Raw genomic sequence first — 13514 nt, forward strand, 5'->3', positions numbered from 1 at the left:
TGTAGTTATGAGATAACAATACATGACATTTTTGACCAGCTATTTGATAGTATAGTATATATGGGCTTAGGCTATGTGATTGACTTTATAGTATAGTATATTAGCCTACATTACATTAGTCATTTAGCCGACGCTTTTATTCAAAGCGACTTACAATAATTGCATTTAACGTAGGAGTGTACTGCTTTTTTAAGGCAAAATGAAGAATAGCAAACTAAAAATACAGTATAGCAATATAGCAATAGCATAGAGAAGAATAGCAAACTAACAATACAATAGGTGCTTAACAGGGAGGATTCTGGTAGTAGGCCTACTTCTTGAAGAAGTGAGTTTTGAGCCTGCGTTAAAAGATATAAGGGCTATTGATTGCCTTTATAGTATGCGCTATGCCATTTGAAGTCTGGCTGCTGCGTTAATCGCATGATTTTTTTGTAATAGCTCACTGCCTACCCAGCCAATGACCTCACTGCACGTTACTGCTAATATCTGATGGTGAAAAGCTTCTAGACTAAATATTCTTGTCATCTTTAAAAAACTTTTTTTTTATTACTTGCTGTGGTAAATCAGAAATCAGAAATTTGCCAACTCCCGCCATTGTAAGTCATTGAATGTCATTCAGTCACGGTCGGTCAGTGGTCAGTCAGTCAGTCACTGTCAGTGAAGCGTTGTTTGTTTGTCCGAGTTTTCAAAGGGGGCGTGGCTTAGCGATAGGTCCATTGGAGTCATGCTACCAAGAGTGTCTTTTCCTTCAACCTCCCTGCTGATCCTCAGTGTCAACCCTTATCTCCAGGACACGGCCATCCTTCAACTGGCTCTCACTTAGGCCCACTGACAGCCTGTCTATGTGGACGGGTGTTGACAAGCCTTTGACACAGTCAGAGGCCTGCATCAACTCAACCACAGCCTGACTGCTGAAGGGGCCACAGGCATGGACACGTGGTGGTGGACACTTCACATGGAGACACCTCCACTCAATCATGCACGCACGCACGCACGCACGCACACACACACACACACACACACACACACACACACACTCGCACGCACACACACACACACACACACACACACACACACACACACACACATTGTTGGTATGAGGTGCTGGGTGGAGGTAGAGAGAGAGTGTGGCTGATAGAGAGATGAAGGTACTATGTACTATGGAACAAGTAGGTAAAGAGAACAAGAGACAGGAATACTTGCCCTTATCCCCTGTGGTGACCCCGTAGTGAGAGAGAGAAGGGAAAGAGGAGAGGAAGAGGGATTGTGAGAAAGCGAAAGAGCAAATCCATCGGCTTTACAGTTGACACACAAGTCCTCTCCAAATGCATCGGTTTAAAACCATGTCCCAGTAAATCATGAAGTCAAGAAAAGAAAGGAAACACTGAAATGTAATATTAATAATAATAATAATAATAATAATAATAATACATTAGACTTATATAGCGCTTTTCTAGACACTCAAAGATGCTTTACAAACTGAAAAGATCGAGTAGTAAAATAAAAAGAAACATAAAATGTAATAAAAGAAAGTATAGGGGTCTAATGAATTTTTAGATTACTAAATCTAAATCTAAGTGTCTTTGTTGGACAATCTACTCTGTATACTGCAATTACACCTAGATTTCGGGCGTAAAATTTAGTTCTTTTATCCACTCAAAATGACCATCGCATCCTTGTAGAAAACTACAAATACTGTCTCCACCAGCAACATCAGACGTGAAACATACAGGCATGCAAAACAGACATGCAAGGGAAGCGTTACAGTACAGTTTGATAACAGGGTAGACATTCACTCCTCTCTTCGATCATATTTGACGTGCATCGGTTTTGGATTTCATTCTGTTCATTCGTACTGGAACGCTACTCGTAAAAACCATCAATCCGCGTCCATAACTGTGTCTCTATAAAGAAGACGTCGTGAAGAAAAACGGAGCGGTCTGCGGAACCTATCACGGCCTGCCCTCTATCAGAGAGGGGGGTCATGATTATCTGGTACATCATCAGAAGAGTGTCAAGCCTTATAAAACATGACAGACAGATGATGTGTGTCCTTCTCTCCAAAAGACTGGGATGGGGATGCTCTCTATCCACAGATGGTCTACCTATTATCCCCTCTCTTTATGACTGCAGCCCCATCTCTCTCTCTCTCTCTCTCTCTCTCTCTCTCTCTCTCTCTCTCTCTCTCTCTCTCTCTCTCTCTTTATTTGCATGCCACACATCTGTCGATTTCTCTCAGTTTTCTCTCGTCAATTTTCTCACTTTATGCTGCTTTCTTGTGGTATCAGTGTCAGTTTCCTCACGCTCTGTGTTATTGCCTAACCCCCCCACTCTCTAAGTCACTGCCTAACTGTGTTACTGCCTAACCCCCCCCACTCTCTGTGTCACTGCCTAACTGTGTCACTGCCTAACTGTGTTACTGCCTAACTGTGTCACTGCCTAACTGTGTTACTGCCTAACTGTGTTACTGCCTAACTGTGTTACTGCCTAACTGTGTCACTGCCTAACTGTGTTACTGCCTAACTGTGTTACTGCCTAACTGTGTTACTGCCTAACCCCCCCACTCTCTAAGTCACTGCCTAACTGTGTCACTGCCTAACTGTGTCACTGCCTAACTGTGTCACTGCCTAACTGTGTTACTGCCTAACTGTGTCACTGCCTAACTGTGTTACTGCCTAACTGTGTCACTGCCTAACTGTGTCACTGCCTAACTGTGTCACTGCCTAACTGTGTCACTGCCTAACTGTGTCACTGCCTAACTGTGTTACTGCCTAACTGTGTCACTGCCTAACTGTGTTACTGCCTAACTGTGTCACTGCCTAACTGTGTCACTGCCTAACTGTGTTACTGCCTAACTGTGTTACTGACTAACCCCCCCCCCCCGCCTCCTCTACCTAACCCCCCCACTCTCTAAGTCACTGCCTAACTGTGTTACTGACTAACCCCCCCCCCCCCCTCCTCTACCTAACCCCCCCACTCTCTAAGTCACTGCCTAACTGGGTTGGTATACACTGAACATTTTGGGCTCATTTCTGCATGAGTTGACCTCCATCTAACACTCTCAGGGGGCGTAAACACCCCAAACCGCTGTGAGGGGTGTAGAGACCCAGGACCACTGTGAGGGGTGTAGAGACCCAGGACCACTGTGAGGGGTGTAGAGACCCAGGACCACTGTGAGGGGTGTAGAGACCCAGAACCACTGTGAGGGGTGTAGAGACCCAGAACCACTTCCAGGGAGTCGCCCTAGGCCCACCAGGAGGTCCAGTATAGACCTGCCTGAGGATATGAGGCTAGCAAGACTGGTTAGGCTAGCGAGTTAGCTTCTTTTGAAATCTCTTCAGTTTTTATAGAGTAACTTTATAGAACTAGCTTTATAGTTTCTTTCATGTTTCATTGACGCTTGCTTGCTTGTTCTTTATAATGTGTTGTGCTTGACTGTTTTCTACCTATCTTTTTTCTTTGCATTTGCATCTGTTTTACCTGCACATTTGTAATACTGTTTTAAAAACGTGCTACTTTATTATTATTATTATTATTATTATTATTATTATTATTAGTAGTAGTATTATTATTATTATTATTATTATTATTATTAGTAGTATTACTATTATTATTATTATTATTATTATTAGTAGTAGTAGTAGTAGTAGTAGTAGTAGTAGTAGTAGTAGTAGTAGTAGTAGTAGTAGTAGTAGTAGTAGTAGTAGTAGTAGTAGTAGTAGTAGTAGTAGTAGTAGTAGTAGTAGTAGTAGTAGTAGTAGTAGTAGTAGTAGTAGTAGTAGTAGTAGTATTGTTAATGTTATTGTTATTATTAATATTACAGTCGGGGGGGGTTCTTCAGAGAAACTTTAGAAAGACTTTAGAGAAACTTTACTTCCAGTGTAGTACCTGACACGACTCTGTAGAGAGCTGTGGAGTCTCTTGTTAGTGGACCACTACATTATGTGGCAGATTGTGTTTCTCTCTTTGACGAGCCTGTAAAAGTTCTGACAGTCTCTATGATGTTCTGTCATAGTCTTTATGACATAGTCTTTATGGCACCGTGGAAGCCAAGCAGAGAGGGAGACATCTCTTCAGAACACTCACTCAATGCATCATCTGCTGAGATAACAGCTCCATCATACTTTTATGGTTCATGGCTCTGCATCAAAGCTGTATATCGATTCCTTTATCTACCGCACTGTCGCTGTATGTTCATGCATCTATCCATCACCCCACCCATCCATCCATCCATCCATCCATCCATCCATCCATCCGTCCGTCCATCCATCCATCCACCCATATCCACATCGACCGTGCGTCTCTTTAAGTCATCCATCTATTGCCCCATAAAACCATCCTTCCATATCCACATCTAACCCACGCATTTCTTAACATCAATCGGCCATAAATGCATCCATCCATCCATCCGTCCATACTATTTAACAAGCTCTTCTCTAAGTCTGAAATGAACTGACATGTCACATACATCATCATCATCATCATCATCATCATCATCATCATGCAAACAGTACATGACCATGCTATATAAGACATCACATAAGACAGAGGGGTAAAACCAAAGAATACACAGAGTACTTGCCCCACGATGCTGTAAAAATCCGAGAGACAGGGGGAAGAGAGAGAGAGAGAGGAGAGGACAGAGGGGATATTGGTTATCAAGAGAGAGTACGTAAGTATGGAGCAAAGTACACAGATGAGTGTGGGTTTTTGTGTGGGTTTGCAGAGGTGAATTTCCTACGAAAAAGGAGATCTGCAGACTCCTGCCCTATGAGCCACGCTGGCTTTTTGCGACCTGGTTTACATAAGGCTTCTAGTACTGACAATACTTTACTTTACACACACAGACAGATGTACATGACTCATGTCGTGAGCGACAATTAGCAGCCGTACAACCTCCTATAATCTCTGCTGTTTCAAACTGTGTAATTCACGTACAGACAAAATAGCTGGTGTCCATATCGTAGTCGGGAGAGAAGGAGAGGACGGAGGCGGTGGGGGTGGGGGTGGGGGGGGGGAGAAAATAGACCAAGAGAAAATAACAAAAACGGGATGGAGGGGGAAAAGAAGGGAGAGGAGAGAGAGAGGGAGATATACAGAGGTGTAGACAGATTTACAGTCCATAGAGAAAAGCCCCAGAGAAGAGTCAGGCTGTGTGGTGGAACATTCTTCCCTACTCTGTGACTCTGAGGGAGAGAGAGAGAGAGAGAGAGAGAGAGAGAGAGAGAGAGAGAGAGAGAGAGAGAGAGAGAGAGAGAGAGAGAGAGAGAGAAAGGAGGAGGAGGAGTGAAACACTGCGGAGAGGGGTGGGGCGCGCAAACTGAGGAAAAAGGGAAGGATAAAGAGAAAGAGAGAGACAGACATTGTAAGACGGATAGAGGAGGAGGAGGACCAGGAGGAGGAGGGGAGAAAGGAGGAGGGGGGGGAGAAGGGAGAAGGGTTAGGATCAAAAGGCAGGGTGTGGTTGGATGTTGGAACATGACCAGTTAGACCCTCTGATCTGACAGCCCGGTCCACTAGGGAGGAACCCCTCTAAAGACGTGGGAGTCGTTCCCTCAGAGGGCAAAGGCTACAGCCAATAAGAGTGAATCGGCAGCAGGAAGCCATCAGGGGCTCCCAACAATCTAGAGATCCGATTGGTGGGTTTGTTAAGAGTGTATCTGTAAAGGGAGACTCGATCGGTGGGTTCGGTAAGAGTACATTTATAAAGGGAGATCCGATTGGGTGTGTATGTTAAGAGTGCATCTGTGACAAGAGACCTGATTGGTGCGTTCGGTACGGCCTTGTGACCAGGGTGATGTGATGAGGATGACTGTGCACTCACACATGGCTTGTTTGATGGTGTCTCCCAGTTTGGCCTGGATGAAGTGTTCGCTGTACTTAGGCAGGACCAGGGCCAAGCTGTAGTCTGTTCCATTGACGCGCGCCCAGGTGTACGTCCTGAAACCTCTGTCTATGTACCGCTGTCAGGGAAACACAGAAGCATCGTGCCATTTGACCGATTTGGAACGTTTCTACGAATGACTAATAATGAAATCATTCTGACACCGTGGCAGGGGCTCGATTGGAGATACAGTTTCAGATTGTCTTTGCTTGACAGGAAGATGTTCACTAGATTTTCACTAGATTCTCACTAGATGTCCACTTGACGTCGACTAGATTCTCAATAGTTGTCCACTAGATTCTCAATAGTTGTCCATTATATGTCCACTAGATATCCACTAGATTCTCACTAGACGTCCACTAGATTCTCACTAGATTCTCACTAGATTCTCACTAGATGTCCACTAGATTCTCACTAGATTCTCACTAGATTCTCACTAGATTCTCACTAGATGTCCACTAGATTCTCACTAGATTCTCTCTAGATGTCCACTAGATTCTCACTGGATTCTCTCTAGATGTCCACTAGATTCTCCCTAGATGTCCACTAGATTCTCTCTAGATGTCCACTAGATTCTCACTAGATGTCCACTAGATTCTCTCTAGATGTCCACTAGATTCTCTCTAGATGTCCACTAGAGTTCAGTTTTCTTGTAGGCGTGGTGTGGTGCAGGGGAGGCTGGTGGAGGAGGGAATCAGAGGACGGGCTCATTGTAATGCGTGGAATGAAATGAGGAATGGTATCAACCATGTTTTTCTTTTTACAATGAGCCTGTCCTCCGATGTCTACCTCCGGCAGCCTCCCCTGGTGTGGTGGGATGTTTGTTGCCTCTCTCACCTCATCCTGGGTTTTCACCAGAGTCTCAAGAGACTGCTCACCGGAGTCCCCATCTATCATCATTCTCCTGATCTACACACACAGAGGAAGGAACAGGGGAAGCGGGGGGGGGGGGTGGTTAGAGAGAGAGAGAGAGAGAGAGAGAGAGAGAGAGAGAGAGAGAGAGAGAGAGAGAGAGAGAGAGAGAGAGAGAGAGAGAGAGAGAGAGAGAGAGAGGGAGTTAAAAACACAACTCCAAATGTAAAACGACAGGTCGGTGATATCAGTGTCAGTCAGGAGAAGGGGTGTTTTGTCATTACAGGGTGTTGATCTCTCTGTTCTCCCGCTAACAACCAAGAACACTTCACATCTGCACACCAGAGGGAGCGTGAAAAAAAAGGATAACACCTAGATTGGTTGTACATATACATAGGCTATGCAGCTCACACCACTCTGCAGGGAGAAGAGAAGTGCAGAGAGAGAGAGAGAGCGAGAGTGAGAGAGAGAGAGCGAGCGAGAGAGTGAGAGAGAAAGAGAGAGAGAGTGAGAGAGAGAGCAAGAGAGAAAGAGAGAGAGAGAGAGAGAGTGAGAGAGAAAGAGAGAGAGAGAGAGTGAGAGAGAAAGAGCGAGAGAGTAAGAGAGTGAGAGTGAGAGAGAGAGAGAGAGAGCGAGAGAGTAAGAGAGTGAGTGAGAGAGAGAGAGAGAGTGAGAGAGAGAGAGTGAGAGAGAGGCAGAGGTAAAGTGCTGGTATGTTACATCGAGTATCCTCTGCCCCCCCTAAACATTTGCTCCCATTTCCTGTCAGAGACAGTGAGTAAATCACACACACAGACTGAACAAGAAGGCTTTACGAGGAGCAAGGAGACAGCCAACACCTGTGTGTGTGTGTGTGTGTGTGTGTGTGTGTGTGTGTGTGTGTATAATGTACCTCCACTTTCATGTCATTCTCCAGCTCAGCATCCAGGAAGTCTAACGTGACAGGCTCCTGGAATTTAGGGTTCTGAAGGAAGGGGATTAAGTTTAGTCAGGGGGATACTGTACACATGCACATCCACACAGAGATATCAACATATGGATATGAATCATTCCGTTACGAAAGAACGGGAATAAATCAGAACTAACTAGTGGAACACTGTAGGGTTATTATAGCGCTCCTCGTCTACTACGGTATGATCTCATATATCAGTCACCTTCATATCAAGCCCTCTGAAGCCTGTTGAGTTGTTCCAGTAAAAGGTAATGAAACGCAGCAGACTGTGTTACCGTGTATGTGTTTTTTAAGTAATGGGTTCTCACCATTGGCACAGAGCCAGAGAAACAAAACACTGCTCTCTAACCAGCCTCCGTAACAGGGGGAAACAGTCCATAGTTGGACTTACTACGAAGACACAGAGACCGGGTTCTGTTCAGCAGGACCCATGCCAGTCAGGTCCAAAACGGTTCCTCGAGTTAACGACAGACTCACTGGCATCTATTTTACAACTGTTTGTGTACCGTATCTCAGCCCAGTGGAGGCTGGCGGAGGCGGACATCAGAGGACGGGCTCATTGTAAGGCATGGTACGGAATGAGGAATGGTGTCATGGTGCCGTTCCTAATTCCGTTCCATGCATTGCAATGAGCCCGTCCCTCCGGTGTCTACCTCCACCAGCCTCCACTGATCCCAGTGTGTATCAAACATGATACAAACTGACATTAGACCTTGTTAATGTCCTCTCTGTAAAACCCTATACGTTTCAGTGGGTTTATGGAGGTATAAAGTGGTGGCAGTAATACGGTACTTCTCTATTAAAGGGTCCAGGAAAAGTATGGAATCTGATATGCCGGCCCCTAGAAACCCCCCCCCTCCCCCTTTTTACCTTTAGACCAATAGACCGTTGGAGAAGTTTATTAGGCGGCATACAAAAGATGATATGACAGGACGAGAAAGTGAATGAGAGAGAGAGAGAGAGAGAGAGAGAGAGAGAGAGAGAGAGAGAGAGAGAGAGAGAGAGAGAGAGAGAGAGAGAAAACAGATCTCTTCGGAGGAGACTCAGTTCTATATGCACGGACAACCGTTCGATAGATAATGTGGTGAGGTCAGCCGCTTACATCGGTCGGTCGGCGAAAAGAAAGAAGGAGCAGAATGCGTGATGTCACAGATGAAGAGGAGGAGGAGGAGGAGGAGCATCTCAGCATGGAAAGGTACAAAAACAAACAAGCAAACAAACAAACAAACAAACAAATGAGTAAGGTATGCAGCGTAAGCAACAGAAACATCCGGAAGAAAAGATGCTCAGCAAAAAAAGAGAATGACACAGCAAGGGTGAGAGAGAAAGAGAGAGAGAGATCAAACGAGCTAATGCGAAAGAACAAAATACTTTGTGTGAGTGGGAGAAGAAGAAGGGCGGGGTTTGGCGAGATCAACAATCATCCATCTCTGAATGTAACGAGGGACAATTGCTATGACGATTTTGAATATGAAATGGACTCTCTGTACATACATAATCAAACACAGACAGAAACAGAAACAAGGCAGGAAAACAAAAACAAGAGGGGGGGATGTTCAAAGGCTCCGAGGTCGCCCACTGTGTTCACACACTCCTGTGGTTCCTCTTCTGGGTCAGTCCCGGCTGAGAGAGTGATTGACAGGCCGGGACCCGCATTATGAGACCCTGTACACACAGCCCAGGAGGTCCGGGGGGAAATAACTAAAGACATTAACACTGGAATGCTGCGCCGGACCATACTGGGAGGGTTATTGGATTTGTTTGCAATGCCTGTGTGTGTGTGCGTGTGTGTCCAAATGTATTTTATTATGCCATTGAGAACTGTGAGACCTTCTGCTCTCAGCTCCGTAATCCGATAGAAGACAGAAGATAAATCTGAATATCGTGATGGGAGACATAACTGTATGACAATGGCAGCCAGATAGATCATCATAAACATCTTTGGAATACTACGTCATCTCCAGTCTTCCAATTCTTTGAAAATTTTGTTTTGTTTTAGTGGGGCTTATTCATATTGTTTTCCCTTTTCGATGTATCTGCCTTAAAGCCTGCTTCCTAACCCCTTTTTCTCAGAGGGTATCATCTGCGTCGGGTGTTATAGGGAATATGGTGAAATGTTCCACTCGGAGCCATTGAAGAGCTACTGGTCAGAGGAGCCATGGAGTTCACCTATTCCGGATCTATTTCAGATCTGGGACGGTTGAAAAGGCTAAAACAGCCGGCAGCTCTCTGCCCCCTCTGTCCCCCCTGCTGCGTAGACAGCATCTAATGACCGTAGCCCATCACAGGAAAAGCGCTGCCTTATCGGAGCGCATCTCTCCCTTCCTGTGGACCCCACCCCCCCCCCCCCCTGTCCCCCATGACACTTACGATAACATCTTCACAACAACATCAAATCAAACCGGCTTATAGTAAACCTCATTGAACAGTTAAAGGGGAAATATAAATAAATAAATACATATCGTACATTGAGTGAAGCACTTTGCTCTCGACGAGCCTACCGGGGGGCTAACTGCTAGAGTGCGTACTACTCTATAGATCTATCTACAGCACTGGACTGTCAATGACTCATGGCTCTAAAAGGATAAGGGAGGAAATTCCATCACTGCAGGGCGGGTTTATGTACACTTGAGAGTTTACTGGACATGTTTACTGGTCAGAACGGACTGTTATACCTTCCCGTCCGTAAAGACAGTAGTCATGTAGAGTCTACGATGTCTACGTCTATTTCTACATTATATATAATTCTAAATAGAAGGCCCACTGCCTGAAAGGACTCTATGACTACGTCTACGGCTGCTCTACAGCGGTTCACCCAAGGCCGTCCCTCGAGTCCACAATCATATGCAGGTTCTCCGTCCGATCGGCAGTGTTGCGGTTGGTTGAAGTCCGTCTCCTGACGAACACTGCAGAACCGGAGCTGCTGTATGTATGTATGCATGTATGTATGTATGTATGTATGTATGTATGTATGTATGTATGTATGTATGTATGTATGTATGTATGTATGTATGTATGTATGTATGTATGTATGTATGTATGTATGTATGTATGTATGTACAGGTATGTATGTATGTATGTATGTAGGTAGGTAGGTAGGTAGGTACATTATGTATGTATGTATGTATATGTATGTATATGTATGTATGTATGTATGTAGGTAGGTAGGTAGGTAGGTACATTATGTATGTATGTATGTATGTATGTATATGTATGTATGTATGTATGTAGGTAGGTAGGTATGTATATATTTATGTATGTAGTATATATGTATGTATGTATGTATAACGTACCCTTAAGTCTCGTCTAATGATGTGATCCAAAACATGACTATGGATGATTGGATTCTATTCTAATATTCTATCGATCGGGAGGAGAACCTTCGTACACAGGTGAGCTTGAGGAACTCAACTCAGGGGAACCACGTCTACTCTCGTCTCACCTCGTGGAAAGTGACGGCATATTTGTTGGTGAGGAGTCTGAGGCGGCGGTTACGGATCCGTTTCTGACAGGCATAACAGCACAACGAGGGAGAGAGAGAGAGAGAGAGGAGCCCTGTTTGGGTGCGGCAGGCATTCTGTATGTTTCTTTTCAATGAGCTCTCCCTCTCTTTGAAAGGCACTGTGCTTATACACACACACACACAAACTCACTGGGACACACACGGATAAACACAGACACACACACACACACACACACACACACACACACACACACACACACACGTGTGTCACACAGTGCGTTGGTCAGTGTTAGGTGGCCCACACAGAGATACACACCGACACAGTCACACACAGATAAACAGACACTCACAAACACAGACACAGACACAGACGCAAACACAGACACACACACACACACACACACACACACACACACACACACACACACGTGCGCCGCACAGCACGCTGGTCAGGGTTAAGTGGCCCAGTCTGGAGGTAGAGATGAAACCCATGAGTGTGTCTAGGTTTAGGTCCCCTCAGAGCAGAACCAGTCCAGGCAGGGAGGCTCAGGCCTGGGCAGCACATGGCCACACTGCAGCCTGTCAGAACCATACACAGCCTGGGGCTGAGGGGTGGAGGTCTAGGGCTGGGTTTACCTACGGCTGGGTCAGCACCTAACGGTTGGGGGGTCGTGGTTCATTCCTAGCGGGTTGTATTTTTAATACCCGCCGGTGGCTAAAAATATTGTTCCGTTTATCTGTGAGGGGCCACAGGAACATAATAAGAGGGGGTGAAGACATGAACAGCTCCTGGTAGCAATGATGTAAGTAGGGGATACAATACAAACACCCCCCCCGTCATCAGACCAGCACCAAGGGTCAGTGTTGAATTCTGAAATATGAAGTGTGTGTTATGATGGGGTCAGATACTGGAACTGGTGGGAGGTAAGGGGTTGGGGGTGGGGTGTGTGTGTGTGTGTGTGTGTGTGTGTGTGTGTGTGTGTGTGTGTATGTGTGGGGAGTGATCCAGTGTTGATGAAGCGAGGTTGTTTTTGGTGATCGACAGCTCACTTCTGCACCAAGGAAGCCATTGCACACCCCCCCGTAACAAGAGCATCGTCCTCTGATTTCCACCTCCGCCAGCCTCCCCTGGTAGATCGCCTTGCCTTTGTTTCATTGTAAAACATCTAATATATGCCGGTTCTCTGCCAAGTCACATCAACGACTTCTCACCCGGTAATGACTAGGGGGCCTTTGGCTAACATACGGAGTGTGTTGATATGAAAGAGAATACTCTTTAGCTAATGAACGCTGGAAGGACGCTTCACCAAGATTAATGAGCTAACTCCATATGAAAGGATTTGACAAGAGCCTAAACCATCTGGTCGAGCGTATGTACTGGATTTCAGGCAGTCTACAGTACTAGTATCCAAAGCAAACAGTCCATGGCTATACGTTTGTAAAACAACACACAGACAAAAATGGGTGCCAAAAAACTCCCAGACTCCCAGACACAATGGTATGAAGGGTGGGTGTGATTACAAGCGATTGGGGTGGACAGGGTGCGAGACGATACCTTAGGCAGGAGGTTGGGGTGAAGCAACACGTATCCGTTGGGGTCGATGGCGAAGTAGTATCCATTAGGGCCGATCTGAGGGAGTGAGATCAACAGAGGGAGGGGTGGGACTGGAGATCAGCAAATCGCAAAACACGTACATCGCTTACAGCTGTAATTGATAGAGTGAGATAGAGAGATGTTTTTGGGGAATTTAGCTCCCTCATTCAACAACTATCAAACAAATCAACAATAGAATCTAAAATAATAAAATAATAATAATAATAAATAAATACATAATAATAATAATAAATAAAAAAACATAAAATAAAGGATAATAATACGATTAATAATAATCATAATCATAATCATAATAATAATAATAATAATAATAATAATAATCATAATCATAATAAAAAAACAATGACAGGAGTCTAATATATGTAGCAGCTACAATAATTGACAGTCATTGACAGTAGTGCAGTGTAAGTAGTAGCAGCAGTAATAATAATAATAATACTACTACTACTACTACTAATAATAATAATAATAATAATAATAATAATAATAGTACAATGACAAGGGTGCGATGTACGTAGCAGTAAAAATACAAAAATAATCATGTCTAATATCTCAGACAGACACCAGGGAGAATCCCACAGGACACCAGACCTACGGGTGAGGTTATCACTAAAGAGGGACCAGAGTATCGCTGGCTCTCTGATGATATCAGTGATGGGGAAGGACTGTCAGAGGAGGAGAATAATGGGAGTTCTGTTCTGTTCATCTGGAAACACTTTATGACTGGCTCACCGGTAATACAGACATC

General features: G+C 44.8%; 1 protein-coding gene across 1 annotated transcript in view; it reads right to left on the bottom strand.

Annotated features, from left to right (window-relative positions):
* The window catches only part of LOC308165396 (voltage-dependent calcium channel subunit alpha-2/delta-1), a gene marked incomplete at both ends in the record, with an annotated part of 94317 nt that overhangs the window by 23148 nt on the left and 57655 nt on the right, over positions 1-13514 (bottom strand). The window contains 6 exon segments of the mRNA XM_080539552.1: positions 5825-5963; positions 6722-6793; positions 7629-7685; positions 11131-11193; positions 12707-12781; positions 13362-13431. Of these exon segments, the coding sequence (XP_080395678.1) occupies positions 5825-5963; positions 6722-6793; positions 7629-7685; positions 11131-11193; positions 12707-12781; positions 13362-13431 (476 nt within the window).

The sequence above is a fragment of the Nansenia antarctica genome (assembly GCF_963989245.1).
Source record: "Nansenia antarctica genome assembly, chromosome: 9".
Classification (NCBI taxonomy): domain Eukaryota; kingdom Metazoa; phylum Chordata; class Actinopteri; order Argentiniformes; family Microstomatidae; genus Nansenia; species Nansenia antarctica.